This window comes from Lagenorhynchus albirostris, chromosome 15, assembly GCF_949774975.1.
Source record: "Lagenorhynchus albirostris chromosome 15, mLagAlb1.1, whole genome shotgun sequence".
Classification (NCBI taxonomy): Eukaryota; Metazoa; Chordata; class Mammalia; order Artiodactyla; family Delphinidae; genus Lagenorhynchus; species Lagenorhynchus albirostris.
This window is the reverse complement of record NC_083109.1, coordinates 48,074,589-48,095,915: the sequence shown is the minus strand read 5'-3', so window position 1 is coordinate 48,095,915 and position 21,327 is coordinate 48,074,589. Positions and strand designations below refer to the sequence as shown.

Sequence of the window (21,327 nt, the reverse complement as noted above, 5' to 3'; positions counted from 1 at the left end):
TTCTGGTCAAAGGGGAGATGCTGACATCAGTTTTCAACTGTAGAAAACGGCCAAAGGGATGCCTTTGTTTTTTGTAAAAGAAAGAAAGAAAGAATGAAAGAGGGACTTCCCTGGTGGCACAGTGGTTAAGAATCCACCTGCCAATGCAGGAGACACAGGTTCGAGCCCTGGTCTGGGAAGATCCCACATGCCGTGGAGCAACTAAGCCCGCGAGCCACAACTACTGAAGCCCGTGCGCATAGAGCCTGTGCTCCGCAACAAGGAGAAGCCACCACAATGGAAGCCCGCGTACCGCAATGAAGAGTAGCACCCTCTCTCCGCAACTAGAGAAAGCCCATGGGCAGCAATGAAGCCCCAATGCAGCCATAAATCAATCAATTAATTAATTTTAAAAAAAAAGAAAGAAAAGGGAGGGAGGGAGGCAGGAAGAGTCAAACGAACAAAACCAAATTTAAATGTGTGAATATATAGAAATATGTTTCTGTGCATCTAGATAAATACATAGAAGGACACTCACTAAGCTGCTGTCATTGGTTATTTCAGGGGATAGAAACAGAGGTGGGGTAGGGAAATTACACACTTCATTGTGTATCTTTGGACTATTTCACGTGTTACTGAAAATTAGAAAATTTTTAAAAACATAAAATCCTCTCCTATTCTGAAATACAGGCCAGAGGATAAAAGAAGAAACTCCTGCTACTATATCTTCTAATCCCGGCAGTAGAAAAAAGCATCTGATGCAGCAAAATTCCTCAGCGTTGACAAGGGCTTTACATCAACACAAGAGAAGCCTACCACAGCGGTTGGGTCTGTCTGCATCACAGCAGGAAGAGGACCGATGGTGCTCTGTGCACTTTGTGGAGTGCGATGGAGACCAACCTAGAAATGGGAGGGAGGCATCAACTGGCCTTGCTGGCGCTTTGGGGAGGGACGGCACGCTGGCTTCCGTGAGCAGCTTACACAGGTGTTCCCACTGACCTCAGAGGAGGCTCTCTGGGTGAGAATGTGATCTAAAAATCTGTCGCCCTTATAACTTCTGGGAAAGCCACTGGGATGAAGATTTCCAACCAGGGTCCTTCTGTGGGTAGCAGCAATACTGAATGTCCCGTCGTAAAAATCAGGCATTTCCCACCAGATCAGATGTTACGGTGACAAAGGTCTCTCTAAAAATCAAGTCTGATTAAAAGCCTTCCTTGCTTTTAACCCTCCAGGGTCCACTGGGAAAGAAGGGTAGAGAAGCCGCCATTTCCCACAGCCCACGGGCCCCGCCAGCATTTCTGCAGCTCACGAAACTTAACTGCTTGCAAAGTTTTGGAGCACATCCTGCAGTTTCCAGTCGCTGTGCATCTTTCTGGCACGCCCCCCTCCTCCACCTCATACCTGAACACACACCCACGCATCACTTCTCTTTGTCCCACCCCTTCCCATATGGCAAATGCCTGTACCTCCTACACCTTCTGCTCAGATGACACCCCCTCTTCAAAGCTATCCCTGGCCCTGGCCCCCGATAAGAGCTGACGAATCCTCCTCTGTGCCCCCTGCCACCATGGCAAGCGGGGGCCCAGATCACTGGGGCAGTGGGTGCAGGGGTCACAGCCCGGGGAATGCAGCGAGCAGAGCCCTAGAGGGTGGTCCGGGAAGCAGCAGCTGGCAAAGCCACATCAAAAGGTGCCTTTGAAAAAGCTGCTCAGTACCTGAGGGCTGGCACTGGAGGGGCAAGGTGGAACCCAGAGAAACTGGGTGAACCTGAAGGAAGGTTCATGGCTGCGCCTTGGTGAGGGATGCCAGCTGCCTGGGGACCTCGCTCCTTCCTCAGGCTCCTTTCCCTAATCATCCCTGTTCAGTGACCCTAGAGCAGGTGTCCAGCGACTGCTTCTCAGGCTCACACCGCTCCCTGTGCCACCTGGCACTGCTGGGAGCTCAGACTTATTCCAGTAAATTCTTAGGGTGCAGAACGTATTGTGTACATGGTAAAGTACACAAAAAAGAAGAGGATGGAGTGCCCAGAGTGACCCAAATGCTCTGGTAAAAGCAGCTCAACTAAAGCAGTGTAACTAATAGTATAAGACATACAGCTGCTGAAGTCACGTCTATATTAAAAACAACAGTAAATCGTATGAGTCCAATGTTAACACAGACAAAACACCAGGGAAAAAAACACCGTGCCAACAGAAATGGTCCTGAGATTCTCACTTCTGGAGATAATGATAAATGTACCCTAAATCATTATTTCCTAAGGTCTTGAGAAAGTTAATGTTTCAGAGAGCCCTTTATTGAAGCTGTGCCTATTTGAGGCATTTTTGGCTAATGTGAAGCTTGGGTACTCAGCAATTCCATGATTCCCTTTGAAAACTCAACATCAGAAGTCAAACAGGCTTGATTTTCTAAATTTCATCTTTGAATTATCAATTGATTTCCTCATTATAAGGTATATGTTCTGCCTTTGGCCCATTAATAGAGTAGAAATCAATTTCAAGTGATTGTCTCTCTCCTCAAAACTGTACTTTAAAAAGGGGTCACTCTCAGGAATAAAGACGCAGACATAGAGAATGGACTTGAGGACGTGGGGAGGGGGAAGGGTCAGCTGGAACGAAGTGAGAGAGTGGCATGGACATATATACACTACCAAATGTAGAATAGATAGCTAGTGGGAAGCAGCTGCATAGCACAGGGAGATCAGCTCGGTGCTTTGTGACCGCCTGGAGGGGTGGGATAGGGAGGGAGGGAGGGAGACGCAAGAGGGAGGAGATATGGGGATATATGTATGCATATAGCTGATTCACTTTGTTATACAGCAGAAACTAACACAACATTGTAAAGCAATTATACCCCAATAGAGATGTTAAAAAAAAAGAGAGAAGGCAAAAAAAAAGGGGTCACTCCTGGATTTGAGGGTCCTAATCACTATAGAAGTCCTATGTTTATCCTCAACAGAGGACTTACTTATACCTTTGTACCCCCTGTCTTTCCACAATATGGAAAGAAGTCTGGGTTTCAAATGCTGAAGGTGACATGATATATACTGAACCTGGCTCTCAGCCAACACCCCTATTCCTCCTGTTTTGAATAGTTCAAAGGGTTCGAAATGATATTATCTTCAAATATCCCGGATAATGTAAATATTAGCGAGAACAGGTGCTGCTGTGATTGACAGAACAGCCAAAATCATGGTGACTTAAACAAGAGAGAAGCTGGTGTCTCACTCTCATGTATAGGAAGTTTGGAGATAGGCCTCCAGGGCTGTATGGTGGCTTCCTGCAGTGACTTTTAAAGTTTCTTAAGATTGAAAACAGTCATCAAACAAAAAGATTAGTAAATTTTCATCTACCTGACTTTGGCCCAGCCAGTTCTTCAAAATCTCACTTCTGAAGGTTTACTTAGCCTGGGATACTTTTGAACATTTTTTTCACAGTGAAGGGGAGCTGGGACATGTAAGAAAAAGTGGACTTACCTTTTCTCTCATAAACTTTGCCCACATAGACTCCACAAGGTCATTTTTGGAGTGCTACAGTTCTAATTGTACATTAAGTCCACGCACTTCCCTTATTGCTAAAAATTCTTGCTTTTTTAATCTCCAAAGTTATCTTTATTAAAATCTATTTCATCCTCTAGTGACCTTTACTTGAGGTCAAGTAAAAAGGAGGTGAATGGGACTATAAATTGAAAAATGGAGATAAGATACAGTTGTATGTTCAATAATTCTACCAAAAAAATTTTCATGGCATGACATCATTTGTCTAACAAGATTTTTTTAATGTTCATGATGATACTTAACTTTTTCATCCATGTGACTAGCTGTAATCCTTTTCTACGTAATAGAGACCCATAATCAAACAAAGCAAATGAAAACATGAAGTGACTTTAAGGACAAGATGAAAAGTCAATATTAATTACAATGTTCGAGTTTAAATATATGAAGTAAACAACTGTCTGTATTAGCTGCAGTGCAATTTGTCCTGAAATCCATGTTCAGGGAACACATTTCTGTGTATCTCTCTTGATATTTAGATCCTGCTGGCAAGTTAAACTCTTGGGCAGATGCATTTCCAAAAATGAGAGTGGATTTTGTTCACAGGTATTAGCTTATCAATTGTTAGCCAATTCCATCAGCTGAAGAAAGATGTTTAATGGTTTGAACATTAATTTCTATGTGTTTTATTCACACTTTTACAGATTCACATTTCATTACCTTCAAGCGGAGGCTGGCCTGTGGTTGCAGCTGTGGAGTGAGAGGAGCCTCACAGACCACACAGATGGGCGTATTCACGGGCACCAGGTTGTCACATTCTGCACATAAGCCCATCTGCACAAAGAACGAGGTCAGGTTGGCAAAAACTGAAGGTATAAGTAGATCTTAAAATGTAAGGTTTAATTTGCTTTTGTAAAAATTTCTTTTAAATAATTACCACTTTTATTCTTATTTCCTTCCTATTAAAGTAAAAACATGTTTATTGTAGAAAAGAGAGGTATAAAGAAAAGAAAAAATAGCTTACAGCATGATGGAGTGAGGAAATCGACACATCTTCTCTCCAAAAAGCAATTATAAAGTTGGATAAAACTTTAAAAATTCTGAAAGTCAACCAAAGACAGACAACAAACTGAAAAGTAATGAACTTCGGGCAAGGACACCACACGTCTGTTGGGTCTTGCTTGGGCTGTCCCCATCCTCCTCCAGCTCCGTCAGCGTGGAGGCTCCACAGAGCAGGGAGGGCTGTGAAAAGCAGCAGGTTCGCGGCTGCTGACAGGCAGGGCTCGTGTGACTTGGAGCACGGTTAAGGTGATGATCTCAGTGGCAAGCAAACAGGGAGGACAGTGGATCCACTAGCCTGAGCTCACGGTCCTGTTTGGGGCAACTGATGAACCAGCAACTAGCCAGGGACCTGAAGGGGAGTTCCAGAAGGTAGGTCATCTCTAGGGGGCTTGATAAGCTCCTCCCACACCCTCAGTTGACTGGAAGATGTTCGCATGTGCAGCGTTAGACCTAAGAGGGTCCAAGCCACCCACACATCCTTGGCTGCACATGATGATACAAGAGAGCTCAGCATAAAGTAGGAGCTGGGGCAGGCCTGAAAACAGCCTGAAGTTTGAATGTTCCGCCCAGCCCACAACAGATCCCTCGGCAGAGACTGGAAGCCTTGGAGGACCAAGGTGTTTGAGCACAACTTCTGGCCAATCTTCAGTCGAAGTCTAAGCTATGCACACCCAGGGCTGATCCCAGGCTTAAAAATAAAACAAGGGGGGCTTCCCTGGTGGCGCAGTGGTTAAGAGTCCGCCTGCCGATGCAGGGGACACAGGTTCGTGCCCCGGTCCGGGAAGATCCCACATGCCGCGGAGCGGCTGGGCCCGTGAGCCATGGCCGCTGAGTCTGCGCGTCCGGAGCCTGTGCTCCGCAACGGGAGAGGCCACAACAGTGAGAGGCCCGCGTACCGCAATAAATAAATAAATAAATAAATAAAACAAGGGGAAAACCCTGATATTAGTGGCTGAAAACTGCAGGAAAGACAGGCTTGAAAGAGTTAATCCAAGTAAACAAACAAAAAAACCAAAACAACACCACAAGGAGAAAAAGTCAGAATCCAGACTTATTATACTCTCTAAAATGTCCAAAATTCAAGAAAAAATTGTGAGATGTGCAAAAAACAAGAAAGTGTGACCAGTACTCAGGGGAAACAAACAGTCAATAGAAATGGTCTCTGAGGGGAGGAAAAGAAGATATATTGGAGCAAAGCTTCTGTGTATTACTGGATTTAAATTAAATTATTCTGAAATAGACTTGAGAAATTAAGGAGTATGTTGTAATCTCTAGCGTTCTCTTAGAAAATAACTTTTAAAAAGAAAAGAACTTTTTAAAATAGTAAAAAAAAATAGGAAACATAGGAATGAAAATGGCATACTAAAAATTATTTATTTAACACAAAAGAAGGAAGTAAAGGAGGAACAGAGGAACAAAAAAGACGTGAGACAAATAGAAAACAAACAGCAAAACAGCATATGTAAATCCAACCATATCATTAAAGACATTAAATGTGAATAGACAATAACACCACATTCAAAAGGCAGAGACTGTCAGATGGGATAAAAAAACGAGAGGTATGCCTGACTAGAGACATGACCTAGATTCAAAGATACAAATAGGTTGAAAATACACGTATAGAAAAAGGTATATAATGGAAATAGTAAGGGTAAGGGAGCTAGAGTGACTGCGTAAATATCAGGAAAAAAGGACTTTAAAAACAAGAAATGATCCTAGAGACAAAGAGAGGCATTTTGTGATGATGAAAGGGTCAATAAATCAGGAAGACACAGCAATTATAAGTCTACATGAACATAACAACAAGTTCCCAGAATACATGAAGCGAAAACTATGAGTCAGCCTTAAGGTAAGGCTCCATCTGTCATCACCTGACGACTCTAAGCCCCAACTTTTACTGGTGGACCACAGTGGCGTTTTGGAACTCTAAGGATCAGCATCAACTCAGAGCTAGTATCTAGTAAGCCCCCAAAGGTTTAGGCATTTCCTCTTCCTCAAGGCACAGGTCCCTCTGGAAAAGGCTTCAAGGATGACCTATGACATGTACTTGCAATGATGCAGGGTCCATCCTCAAGGACACCCAGCCGCCCTTCAGTTAGGGAGCTGTGGGTTTGCGAATCGACTTAAGTCTTGAAACTGGGTGACACCCTTGGATGTTCCACTGTGGTGGCTCAAGTCACGTATTTGGCTACAAAACATGTGATTTTTTTTCTATTATATAAACCAAGCAAGACACTAGTAGGCTGCCCATCTGTTTCATTCTTAGGAAGACCACGATCAGATTCTGATTACTGATATGTTGCTGCGGCCTTTTACGGTAGATGTGCCCACCTTGTCTTTGGCAGTTAAGTGCTGCCACTTGACCTCTGGAATCCTGCTAGCTCCCTGAAATCAGGGAGCCCATCTCAAGAGTGGCATCGCCCCATGATCATGTCTGGCCTCCAAGGAAAGCAGCCATGGAACTTTTCAAGGATGCAGGCGCTCCTTTCGCTAATATGTATTCCTAACTCTATGCCTTAGTGAAGGACGTGTCTTCTGGGCCTTCTTGTGAAATGCAGGTGAGAGTTGGGGGCACACAGGACAAACCTGACAAACCTACTCCAACATGATATCAGGAAAGACTTAGCATCGAGTCTCACTGACCATAGGCTACTACTGAGTCCAAGTTTTAGTCAGCCAACCCCAAAAGCAGCTGGGGTCACCGCCAGCTTCATTAGCTAACATATTAAAACCAATCCAGAATCTATAAAAGAGGCATGTATATCAGCGAATTTGGCCCAACTTAGTGTTATATTCTGCCCTCATTTAAAATCCACTCCCAGACTTGTCCCCCAAGATTCTGCCAATACACGTTAGCAAAATTGTGCTCTTCTTTTCATGGGTAAGCTTTTTGTCCTGGATCACAGAGTACACCTGTCCCTCTAGAGCAGCTGGGATTGGACCATAGTCATGCTACAGGATGGCTACGGTGAGTCTTGATGAGAATACACATCCCCTTTCAAAGCCACTGCCCCAGGCGAGGTTATCACAGAGATTTCAAGGAAAGGAAGGCTAGCATCCTCAGACAGGAGGGCCAGCTCATCCACTGGCAGAGTAATTTAGGGAATCAAGAATGTGCGTTTCGGACTTCCCTGGTGGCGCAGTGGTTGAGAGTCCACCTGCCAGTGCAGGGGCGAGTTCGTGCCCTGGTCCGGGAAGATCCCACATGCCGCAGAGCGGCTGGGCCCGTGAGCCATGGCCGCTGAGCCTGCGCGTCCGAAGCCTGTGCTCCGCAATGGGAGAGGCCACAGCAGTGAGAGGCCCGTGAACCGCAAAAAAAAAAAAAAAAAAAGAATGTGCATTTCATCTGGGTCCAAGCCAACATCTCCATTCCCAGTTTCAGGATCCTGTTCTGTCCCAATACATACCCGAACTTTCACAAAAGAAATGTGGTGATAAAGTGAATTCAGCTTATGCTGTAACTCACCAACATATCCAACTAAAGTTTGTGTTTGCTTTCAGCAGTAAATCCCTGGAGCTACAAGAAACAGGTTCTTTTGGGGCTGTCATGGGGGCACTCTGGTTCTTGGATTATGAGCGAAAGGCCCTGAGCTTGTCGGTTTCTGTGATGCTCCAGGTGCTCAGGAGCACTGTCCACACCACAGCCCTGGCTGGCGCCATCACTGCTGCCACAACCGTCAAGTGCAGCGGCCATCTGGCCACCCCGGAGGCTTGCTTCAGGTGATGCTTCCTCACTACCAGGCCCCTGTGGTAGCTTGATTTCTCGTGATGCCGCTTCAGGCTATGAATTGCTAGCATCCTGTTTCCCATGGGCAAGGAGCTCAGCGCTGCCCCCGAGCAAAGGGAAGGACCAAACCCCTTCTTCACAGGTCTAGTTCCCGGGGCCGCTCCTGGTACCAACTCTGTATCAGTCAAAGTCCAGTCAGGAGACAGAAAGCTCAGGGTAATTTAAACAGGGAAAGTTTAATATAAATAGTTATTAACTAATAACAGAGGACTAACTGCTAGTGGGTAAAGCGAACTCGAAAGGATACAGGACTACCCAGGATGGGGAGAGCCACTGCTGCTCCGGCTGAGGCAGGGACCTGAAGAGGATCCAGTCTGGAAGAGGCACTTACTGAACTGGGTGTGGCTGCCACCCACTGGATGGCAGAGAAGTTCACTGGGGTGACACAGACCAGAGCTGGCCCCAGAGCAGGCGGGATCCTATGAAACTCATGGACTCTCCCCCTGGGGAGCTGGCAGGACATGCTGGGAAGCCACGCGCAGGCTGTTGATGAAACGTGCTGGGAAACTGCCCCCTGGGATGCCTGAGAGACTTTCTGGAAGCTGGCTGGGTACCCGTGGAGCCCACTGAGAAGCTGTTCACGAGATGCCATGCAGTTCACCGGGGTTCAGCACAACCAGGTGTCCTGCAGGTTAGCTGAGCACCGTCAGAGCACAGGGAGAGGGAAGCACAGCAGAAACAGGAAGAGGAGTCGAGCCCTTTCTCCTGCAGTGTCCCTCCCAGCAATGGGCCTCTACTGACAAAAATTAACATCAACCAGCTGGCTACGGAGAAATCCACAAGGCAGGATGAAGAGGCACCCCTCTGCATCTCTAATGAGACCCTGAGTGGCTTGGGTCTGGGATCCTAGGAGTAGGATCGCCCCTTTGAGTACCAGAAACCCAGCTGAGAGCAGGATACAATAAGAACTCAATAGGTCAAATTACAAAGCTTTTTATACATTAGAGCACGTTAATAAATATCATTTACAGGCAGTATAGATGTTGCAAGTGTCATCATTTTGAATATTTATAATCCCTGATAACCTTTTCTCCCTGTAATAACAAAGAAAGTCTTGAAAATCTGTTTGCAGGCCAGTAAAAAATAACTTTGACGTTGCACCCATAAATATAAGCAGGGAAAATTCAAACCAATGAGACCTGTTCATGTTTTATTTGCTGTCCCATCTTTTACGAGGAGTTCAAAATCTATCATGGAAGTAAACTGACTTCTACAGCATATCCATTTAGTATCTGGCCACTTGCTTAAATGCATAACTCAATCCTAAAACTCTGGACTCTGAATTTATTGAATAGTGACTTTTTCTCAGTGACTATCTTTTTTAAATGGTCATTTTCAGTCAACTTCACAGATCCTTTTATATCATTTTGTAAACCTTAGTCCAAAAAAGCCCCAAAGCATCACGTGCATAAAAGATGAACACATTTTGGTGAAGGTTTTGATTTGTAGTAAGCCAAGTACGTTTTCTAACTAACTACAAACTTAATGGTAGGATAATATCAATTATTATCTACACTTAGCCAAAACTTTTTAATTTAGATATACTGATCAATCTATAGCCTATATAAACAGCTTCTTTGGACAGAATGAAGTATCCTATGGATATACAGACTTGTAATTAGTACTCCTGGTCATTTATTTCTAGAATATATTTCCTTATTGTCCCCAGGTTATGAACAGAAATATCACATAAGTAGGAAACATGTACTTATCCATATGTGAATCATTGAAATAAAAAGACTTCAGTCTTTTTCTGAGCCTACGCTTCTTCAAGGCCACACAAAAGAAATGGCATCACAAACAAGCTTTTCATTCCTAAGTAGCAGTCTGGATAGTACAAGATTCACTTGCTAGTAATTTTTTCAACAAGTATTTCTGTTTGTGGTTCACGCGTGCCAGGTACTCTGCTCCTGCTGCACACAAAGATCAGATAAACCAATGGAAGAAGGTTTTAAGGATTCTGCTGCTCACCTGAGCTCCTTCTGGGGGTGGGAGACGACAGCCAAATATGGGCGGGACAGAAGAGCCACATTCTAGACAGTAGCGGGCAAAGGGGTCAGACGGGCGGGGCACAAAGCAGTGGGCACACCTGCAACAGAAGAGGGTCCTGACTGGCCATGTTCTGAGGAGTGCACGTTGAGAAGTCAAGTGTCAATCTTGACAAGCATTCAAACGTTTTTCTGAATAAAATAGAAAGCAGAACACACTCAAAGCCTATGGAACAAGTTCAAGACGGGAGATGCTTGTCTAGTCATTTTATTACCAAGTGGCCGTACAGCTGGGACTCATGGTGCCCTTCACCTGAAGGCCAGGCCCATCTCACTTCCCAGCCGCGGCGGCAGTTTATCAGCCGCCTTTGAACCCACTTCCCAAGAGGGGCCCCAGTCGTCCCATCACCTTGGATCTGGCGTGCGTGAGGGTGAGACATGGGAATTCCGGGAATGTCCACTCCGCACTTTGCTGACTCCCCATCTGAGCACTGAGCCCAGCCTCAGCGAGAGGTCCTCTCACCTGGCACTCAGAGTCACTGTCAGTCAGGCCCTGCCTCTGTCTTCACTCACCTGGGTGGAGTCCGAGGCTCTGCCCCAGCAACGTCTGGCCCCATTTCCCAGGCGGCTGGGTCCCATCCTTCAGCCCTCACCCACCTACCTCGTTCTGGATATCAGCCAAAGTGAAAGGACCCCAGGAACTGGGCTCCCCGGTGAATAACACTGCTCGATCCTGTGACCTATCTGAACTGCTCAGCATCTATGACGTTTGCATACGGTGCACTGGATGGCTTGGTAGCCTGCACCAGTCTCTACCATGGCCTCTCAACAATCACTAGCCTTTGTAGTTGAGTCCACTTGGGGAAAGGATAGTCTTTTCAACAATGGTGCTGGGCAAACCGGATAGTGACATGAAAAAGAATGAGGTTGGACTGATTGATACCTTATGCCACATACAAAAACTAATACAAAATGGACCAAGGACCTAAATGTAGGAGGTGAATTTATAAATCTCCCAGAAGGACACATAAGAAAAAAGCTTCATGACACTGGATTTGGCCATGATTTCTTGGATGTGATCCCAAAAGCACAGGCAACAAAAAAAATAGATAAATTGAACTTCATAAAAATTTGAATATCAAAAAATACTATCAAGACTGAAAAGACAACCTACAGATGGGAGAAAATATTTATCAATCATATATCTGATAAGGGATTAATATCCAAGATATATAAAATATTCTTGCAACTAACAACAAAAAACAAACAACCCAATTCAAAAATGGGCAAAGGACTTGAATAGACATTACTCCAAAGAAGATGCCCAACATCACTTGCCACTAGGGAAATGCAAATCGAAACCACAATGAAATAGTACTTTACACCCATTAGGATGACTATTAGAAAAACAGAAAATAAGTATTGGTGAGGATGTGGAGAAACTGAAACCCTTGAACATTTCTGGTGAGAAAGTAAAGTATGCAGCTGCTGTGGAAAACAGTTTAGCAGTTCCTCAAAAAGTTAGACATAAAATTACCACATAATCTAAAAATTTCAGTTCTAGGTAAATACCCCAAAGAATTGAAAGTAGGGACTCAAAGAGATACTTGTACACCAATGTTTATAGCAGCATTATTCACAATAGTCAAAAGGTGGAAACAATTCAAATGTCTATCAACAGATGAATGAATAAATGAAATGCAGTATATATATATACAATGGAATGTTTTTTACCTTTAATATGGAATGAAATTCTGATACATGCTACAACATGGATGAATCTTGAAAATATTATGCTAGTGAAATAAGACACAAAATGTTAAATATTGTCTGATTCCACTTACATGAGGTTACTAGAACAGGCAAATTCATAGAAACAGAAAATATAACAGAGATTACCAGGTGCTGGAGGGATAGGGGGATGGGGAGTTATTGTTTAATGGGAGCTGAGTTCTGTTTGGGATGATGAATAAGTTCTGGAAATGGACGGTGGTGATGGTGGCCCAACACTGAATATACTTAACGCACTGAATTGTACACTTAAACATTGTTAAAATGGTAAATTTTATTTATGTATATTTTACCACAATAGAAGTATAAAGGACTGTAAAAAAATAACTGATTATGTCAAATAAAAGTAATAATGTATTGTGGGGTTCATAATATTTGTAGAAGTAAAATAAATGACCACAAGAGCACAAAGGCTGTAGTTACCCAGTTATTGGAAGTATACTGTCATGAGGTTCTTAGGCTATAAATGAAGTGGCATGATACTACTTGAAGACAGACTGTAATAAGTTAAAAATGTGTGCTATAGGGCTTCCCTGGTGGCGCAGTGGTTGAGAGTCCGCCTGCTGATGCAGGGGACACGGGTTCGTGCCCCGGTCCGGGAAGATCCCACATGCCACGGAGCGGCTGGGCCCGTGAGCCATGGCCGAGCCTGTGCGTCTGGAGCCTGTGCTCCACAACAGGAGAGGCCACAACAGTGAGAGGCCTGCATACCACACACACACACAAAAAAATGTGTGCTATAAACCCTAAAGCAACCACTAAGAAGAAAACTTATAGCTAATAAGCCAACAAAGGATACAAAATAAAATAAAACATACCCAATTAATCCAAAAGTAAGCCAAAAAAAGGGGGGGCAACAAAGAATAGATAAGACAAACAGAAAACAAATAGCATGACAGCTGACAAATTCAAACATACCAATAATCAGAATAAATATAAATACTCTCAACAGCTCAATTAAAGTGCAGAGATTGTTAGATTTTTTAAAAGCAAGACCTGATTATATATGCTGCTTAAAAGAAACCAACTTTAAATAGAGAAACACAAATAGATTAAAACTAAAAGGATGAAAAAAGATACATCATGCAAATACTAATCAAAAGAAAGCAGTAATGGCTATTTTAATATCAGACAAATTTGATTTCTGAGCAAAAAATATTATCAGGGTTAAAAAAGGTTATTTTAGGGGGGAGGAGGGATAAATTGGGAGATTGGGATTGACACATACAGATTACTATTATTTAAAGTATATACCTAATAAGAACCTACTGTATAGCACAGGGAACTCTACTCAGTACTCTGTAATGACCTGTATGGGAACAAAACCCAAAAAAGAGTGGATATATGTATATGTGTAACTGACTCACTTTGCTGTACAGCAGAAACTAACACAACATTGTAAATCAACTCTACTCCAATAAAAATTAATTTTTTAAAAAAAGCTGTTCTGTAATGATAAAGGGGTCAATTCAGCAACAGGACATAAGATTCCAAGAGGTTTATATATTTAATAATAGAGCTTCAAAGTACATAAAGCAAGAGCCGATAGAAATACAAGGACAAGTAGACAAATTCACAATTATAGTCACAGATTTCAGCATAATTTTCTCAATAATTGATAAAACAATAGACAAAATCAGTAAAGACAGAGAAGACTTAAATAATACAACATTGTATTAGTTTCAGGGGTACAACAGAATGATTCAGTAATTGTATATACTGCAAAATGATCACCACAATGTCTAGTTAACATCTGTCACCATACACAGTTACAGAATGTTTTTTCTTGTGCTGAGAACTTCTTAGATCTACTCTCTTAGCAGCTTTCAAATATGCAACACAGTATCATTAGCTATCGTTACCATGCTGTACGTTACATCCCCAAGACTTATTTATTTTACAACTGAAAGTGTGTGCCTTTTGGCCACCTTCACCTATTTCACCCACCCTCCCAACCCCCAGGGAGATGCAAATTAAAACCACAACTACCACCTCATTAGAATGGCCAAAAATAAAAATAAAAGTGTTAGTGAAAATGTAGGGAGACTGGAACTCTCATACATCATACACTACTGGTGGGAATGTAGAATGGTACAACCTCTAAGGAAAACAGTTTGACAGTTTTCTTAAAAAGTTAAACATATGCCTACCATATGACCCAGCCATTCCACTCCTAGCTGTTCACCTAAGGGAAATGAAAGTATATATGCACAGGACAACTTGTATACACATGTTCATAGCAGCTTTATCTGTAATGGCCCCAAACTGAAAACAACCTAGATGTACATCAATAGGAAATAGGATAAACACACTGTGATGTATCCGTACAATGCAATACTACTCAGCATTAAAAAGAAATAAACATCTGATGCGTGCAACGACATGGGTGAACCTCAAAGTAATTAGGTGGAGTGAAAGAAGCCTGGCAAAGGAGTAAATACCGAATCATTCCATTTATATACGGAATCAAATGCAAACTAAGCTGCAGTGACAAGAAGCATACCAACAGCTGCCTGGAGATGGGGAGGGACACGTGGGAGGATTTCAAAAGGGTGCGATGTAGGACATTTTTGGAGGTGATGGATTTGTTCATTTTCTTGATTGTGGTGATAGTTTCAAGATTATATGTATATGTCAATTGTACTCTTTAAGTGCAGTTTATTGTATGTCATTTGAACCTTTAAATATTGTAAAAATTTAATAAAAAACAGTTGGGGCAAATACCACTGTTATGTCCCATCCTCAAATTCTTTTTGACCATACTGTGTCTTAGCAGGACTTAAGAAACTGTAAAGAGAATGCAATACTTACTTGAGGAAGTCTGTCTCCCTTTGAATCCTCATGATCTCTGTGCTTGTCAAACTCTTCTGGCCAGTTATATGTGCAAAACCAGGGAACTAAAATTAAGAATATGTATAAAATCATGCTACAGTACAGTAAAATTACATTAAGAGCTCATTTCAGTGCTTTGTCCTACCATATCCAGCAGCCATCTTTTAAAAACCATGATGTGGGGGCTTCCCTGGTGGCGCAGTGGTTGAGAGTCCGCCTGCCGATGCAGGGGACACGGGTTCGTGCCCCGGTCCGGGAGGATCCCACATGCCGCGGAGCGGCTGGGCCCGTGAGCCATGGCCACTGAGCCTGCGCGTCCAGAGCCTGTGCTCCGCAATGGGAGAGGCCACAACAGTGAGAGGCCCGCGTACCGCAAAAAAAAAAAAAAAAAAAAAAAAAAAAAATCCATGATGGGGAAAGTTTTAAGTAATGATGAATTGTTAAGTAATAATTTTAATTAAAAAATTAAAGTGATGTTCATCATCAGACACATGTATTTCATTAAAAACAAGAGTTTACAAGAAAAGAGATCTGAATTACCATCAGACAGACCAGATTTCAGAATTTAGAAACCCAAGTGAGCATCCATATTTCTCAAAGATTAAACCCCTAGGAAAAGGACTCACCTGAGAGAACTCATCTGTTGTTATCCAGAAACATTTCACTCACTTAGATATATTTTAATTTGAGCAACCTCTTTGTACCAGGCACTGTATTTGATGCAGGGTTGGGGGACAAAGATAAACATTACATAGTCCCTGCCCTCAAGGAGCTGAACTGGTGTACATACAAAGTACTGAAACACATGGGCTCAGTGTCATAACACATCTGTGTTGAGTCCCACGAGAACCTGGGGAGGTTACGATCCCATTCACCTGCTCGGGGAGAAGGGCTCCCCAGGGCTGTAATGTTTGAGCTGGGCCTGGGAAAGTAAAAAAGTTTGTTAAGTAGACAGAAGGACAAAGGGAATTCCAAGTAGAGGAAACCCACGTGTGAAGACACAGGCAGGGCAGTGATGGCCCATCCTGGTTGTCGGATATGGTCCAGGGGTCGGAGTGGCAGGGGGAAGGGAACAGAAAGGACGGCTGAGGGAGAGAAGCTAACACTTATGGAGGGTCTGAGAGTAGGAAAACGTGCCTGGCACATTTCACAGTGACCTCCTAAGGTCAATGGGCAACATTATCCCCATTTATTTTATTTTTGTAACATTTTCTTCTGATATAATTTCCAACATAGAGAAAAGGTGCAGGGATAGTACAACTAACTCCTTTGTTCGTGTTGACATTTTGCTCCAGGTGCTCCATTCTCTCTTGGAAGCATGAGAATAACCTGCAGCATGACTCCCCTCCTCGCCCCCACAAACGCTACAGCATTTCCCAAGAACAGGGGCGTCCTCCTACACAACAGTGCAAACATCAAAACCAGAAAAGTCAGCAGTGATACAATACTAGCATCTAATCCACATATCTTTGTTCACATTCTGTTAGTCGTGCCGGCAATGGCCTTCCCAGCTATAATTTCCTCCTGGACTAGGGTCTAGTCCAGTATCACACTTTGCTCTTAGTGGTCATGTCTTTTCTGTCTCCCTTAATCTGGACTCTCTCCTGAAGCCAGCACGCCTAGAGCCCGTGCTCCGCAACACGAGAAGCCCACGCACCGCAACCAAGAGGAGCCCCCACTAGCCGCAACTAGAGAAAGCCTGCATGCAGCAAAGAAGACCCAATGCAGCCATAAATAAATAAATTAAATAAATAAATTTATTTTAAAAAAAGAAATAGAAGTGTCTTTAAAAAATTTAATTTGATTGTTAAAATTTTAAATTGTTATAACACAGAAAGGTGCAGGAGTGGGTTTCTCTTGCAAATTCCTCAGATGTGGCAGCGCTGAGCCTGCTGGCCTTCTCGTCAGTGGCCAGCTGGACTTTCACTCCACGTATGGGTTCCAGAGAACCCACAGCTCTGGGCCCTGACACTAAAGCCAGGCGTCAGCCGTCATCTACCTTCTGCCCAGGCTGTAACGCACGGCTACTTGGCTGCCTCGCCCCGATGGTGACCTCACCACTGATGGCGCCCCCTGGCGTCCCCCGGCCAGAGGCTGGGCTCAGAGACACCTGTCTCCCTGGTGATTGACCTGTTGTAACAACCACCAGCATCCTTAACGCTGATGTTTGCTGAAGTAAGCTTCAGTTAGGACTGAGCTAGAATATTGAGAAGAATCTCTTACCATATGAAGAAAAAGAGCGGAAGATAAAAGTTTTGTGGTCCTTTTTTGGTCTCCTTTGTCCTTTGAACTCTAGTCAAATTCCCCAAATGTGTCTCCATGTTCCTATTTTTTGGGAAATCTGAATCTTGGGATCTTTATTCTATCTTTTCCTTGGAAAGAACTCTTAAATTAGTAGGTGGGCAAGGAAATCCAAATACTCATGCACAAAGGAAGTAATTCTTTCTAGACACATTACAGATAATTATGGACACATAGACTGTTTTTCTGAAAATAGTTATGAATATGTTTTGTCATATACCATTCATTCTTCAAAATGATGTTGTTTCATCTCAAAAGTGGTATTCTTCTTTGGGCTACAGTGGCAAGCACTGTTCGTAGGAGTCGTGTCTGCTCAGTAGTCCATGTGGAAACCAGGTCAGCATTCTTCCCAGAAGACTGGGAAGGGCAATCTTCTATGGCAGGCATGGCTCTCCTTTTCTTTAGTGGGGTTTACAGGCAGGCCTTACTAAGTCTGTAGTCCTCTGGCCTGGGCTTTGGGGTCCACCAGAAAATACAGTGGGTGGACAGATGAAAGAACCCAGGAGGTCAGGCTGAGTTATACCGCAGCACTGGAGACTGGAAAGGAAGGAAGGAGGTGGACCTCGGGATCAGGATAATTGGTCTGCCAGGCCGGTGGTTCTCAGATTGGGTTGACCATCAGTCATCCACAGCCTCCGTCTCAGGCTTATGGACTTAGACTACCTAGGAGCACTGCAAGAGCAGGGAGCTGGCAATCTGTATACATACTTAAAATTCCCCCCAGGTGGCTGTGATGGGCAGCCAGGTTTGGGACTCATGCTTCTGACCTCCCTTATACTTGATGATTAATGTGAGCAGCCTTGAATCATGGGCACACAAGAAGCGGTTGTGGTTGGATAGAAAATGTGACTCCAGGAAGGCTCTACCTGGTGCTCAGAATTGGAGGAAGAGAGCAAAGTGTCCTGGGGTGCCCTCAGATGCCAAAAGTCTAAATGGAATCTTATAAACACTGAAAAATCAAAGTGCTATAGTAGTTGTAGAAGACAACTAGTATAAGGGCATCTTTCTTGAGTTACACAGTAAGAACGTATTAATGTGGCTTCTACTGAGGTTGTAAACCACCTCTATCTTGTCAGATCCAATGGGCAAGTCCCCATCTTTGCCCAATTCGAATGCGCAGTCACATTCGCATAGACGACCACTGCCTTCTCCTTGAAACCCTTTCTTTTCTTGGCTTCTACGGTACCACATTTTTTTTTTTACTTTCTTCTTACTTCTTAGGCTCTTCCTCCTCTGTTCAACCTCTAAGTCAACAATTTTGTCTGTGCCATCTTCTCTTCACTTTCTGTGCACCCCGGCAGGTGATCTCACTTAGCCCCAAGCTTTAAATACCGTCTACAATAGATATTGAACATTTCTAAATATATATCTCCAGCCCTGACCCTTCCCCTGAGTTTGAACCTGCATATCCAACAGTCTACTTAACACCTCCACTTGGATGTCTGATGCGTCCCAAGCACCTGCTCCTCCCGGGTCTTCCTCATCCCAACAAATGGTACCATCATCTCCAGATGCTAATGGTACCATCATCTGCAGACGCTCAGGCCAGAACCCTGAGAGCCATCCTTGGCTCCTCCCTTTCCCTGATCCCATCTGCCTGATCCCGCAGCCAAACCCTCCAGCCCGACCTTCAGAACGCCGCCTCCTGTCTCAGCACTTCCACAACCTGGGCACAAGCTGCCATCACCTCTCACGTGGAGCAAAAAGCCTCATAAGTGATATTCCTCTCATGCCTGTACAGCCTACTCTCCACACCGTGGCCCTAGAGAAAACTTGTAAATGTCAATGAGATTGTGCCTTACCCTCCAAATGGATTCCCTTTACAATCAGAAGAAAATCCGAACTTCTCACAATGGGACTCATCCTAGTATCTGGGATTCCCACCCAAGCCTGCCAATTAGAATCACTTATGGGTGAATTTTAAAAAGATAAAACCATGCCCAAACCTGACACCAGACCAACGAAGGCAGAATTTCTGAGGCTGTGGTTTGAAGGACCTCAGGCGACTCTGAGGGGCAGCCACGTGGGAGCAGCACAGTGTTCTGAGCTGCAGCCCCGCTGGCCCCCCACACCCCATCTCCCACCCCGCTCCCCACGCTCCATCCTCACCGCCTCCCTGTGATCCCTCACTTTGATGAACTTGACGTTACTCTGCCAAGACCTTTGCAGGGCTGGCTTCTGTTCATCTTGAAGATTCCATTAAAATGTCACCTTTCCGGGAGGGGGGGCCTCTCTTATCCCCTTGAATTAGAACACTGTTCTTCCTCCATGTGCACTCTCTGTCCCAGGGGTTCTCAAATTTGAGTGTATCTCAGAAGAAGGGCCAATTAAAACAGATGATCAGGCCCACCCCCAGAGGCCCTGACTCCGTAGGTCTGGGGTGGGGCCTGAGGGGTCTGCATTTCTGATGAGCTCCCACATGATGCTGACGGTATCAGTCTGGGGACCACACTTGGAGAACCACTGCTCCATCCCATTACCCAGCTCTATCTTTTTCATGACATATCACTATTATTAATTTTTTGTTCGATTATTCACATGTTTATTATCTGCCTGCCCCCACCCCCGATAAAATGTGAGCTCCATGAGTACAGGGGCCTTTCTTGTTCATCCAGGTATTCCCAGCTTTGGAACAGTGCCTGGCATGTGGTGACAAGGCAGGGATACTTCCTTAAAGTATTTCATGGGAAGCATTAAAAACACAGTGGGGGGGCTTCCCTGGTGGCGCAGTGGTTAAGAACCCGCCTGCCAATGCAGGGGACATGGGTTCGAGCCCTGGTCCGGGAAGATCCCACATGCTGCGGAGCAACTAAGCCCATGCACCACAACTACTGAGCCTGTGCTCTGCAACAAGAGAAGCCACTGCAATGAGAAAACCAGGCACCGCAATGAAGAGTAGCCCCTGCTCGCCACAACTAGAGAAAGCCCGCGCGCAGCAACGAAGACCCAACGCAGCCAAAAATAAACTAATTCATTCATTAAAAAAAAACCCAAAAAAACCACAGTAGGCATTTAGTACCCTAAAGATTGTCTTTAGAAGTTACCTGGGGCTGCTGGGTGGCTAGTCGAGAACCTGATTCTTCACGGAAAGTTGGGGTTTCCCGTGGGCTTTCTGAGAACCGAAGATCTTTCAAAGTTTTAGGGTCAGTTCTTTCACCCATGTCTACGATTATATCAAAAACATCATTCTGTGAATATCTATAATTATATATGCATTCATGCAACTGTGTCTTCATAGTTAGGAACCTTTTAATAAGGGACCACTGTTGTCACATTTTTTCTCTAAAGTAGAATTATACAAAGAAGCTCCCACTCAGTTAAATTAATAGCAATAAAGAAAAGAATTAGCCCAGACTGAGAAAACTAAAACCTGCCCTGCGACATTCCGCAACATTCCACACCAGGCCGGGAAAATGGATAAATCCAGTTGCAAGGTTAGCAGGAAACATCATGTGTCCCAAGGACACACTGCAGCTGTAACATATCGTAACAGCCACCACTTTGAGCGACTACTGTTTCTTACTTGCCAAGAAACCTTGTTCCCTAAAATCAGATTATCAGAAATTTTGCTATTTGAAATCTTATCAGTAAGAATGAAACATCCAACTCTTGCCTGGAGGACCCAAGTCACTTTGACATAGAGAGGCAGCTTCAATTTCCACCCTGGTGCAGAGCTTCAGAGAGAGGTTTCTGAACACATTCCACATTTATCTTTGTTGGTTCCAAGGTAACAGAACCCCGGTCCCCTTCTCGGGTCCATACCTCATACCTCATGAGGTATACCTCGGGACCATTTCACACCGAGCCCTGCTTCGCTTGAGCCTATCAAAACTCTTCTTTCATTTAAATTTCATCCTAACTCCACCCTTCCCCCTATAACTGTTATCTGTGCTTTGGTTGATGAGATCCCATGGTTCCTCTGGTGTGTGGTCTCCCACGTTGCAATGAATCGATAAATCTGACTCTGCTGGACAGCTGCACTATCCCTCATGGTCTTAAGCTGTTGGCTAGGACAGCATTAAAAGTCAAATTACAGCTTACTTTATTGTTCCAGTGTTTCTTATCCAACCCTTCTGCAGACAAGAACACAAGCACTG

At 44.0% G+C, this 21,327-nt stretch overlaps 1 protein-coding gene across 4 annotated transcripts in view; it reads right to left on the bottom strand.

The window, feature by feature from the left end:
* DZANK1 (double zinc ribbon and ankyrin repeat domains 1) overlaps window positions 1-21,327 on the bottom strand; it is a 74,704-nt gene that overhangs the window by 38,892 nt on the left and 14,485 nt on the right. For all 4 annotated transcript variants that reach the window (XM_060122585.1, XM_060122586.1, XM_060122587.1 and 1 more), the window contains exons 6-9: window positions 20,275-20,393; window positions 14,909-14,994; window positions 10,290-10,407; window positions 4,190-4,303 (exon numbers count right to left, since the gene is read on the bottom strand). In XM_060122585.1, coding sequence (XP_059978568.1) covers window positions 4,190-4,303; window positions 10,290-10,407; window positions 14,909-14,994; window positions 20,275-20,393 — 437 coding nt within the window. The remainder of the gene's footprint in view (window positions 1-4,189; window positions 4,304-10,289; window positions 10,408-14,908; window positions 14,995-20,274; window positions 20,394-21,327) is intronic.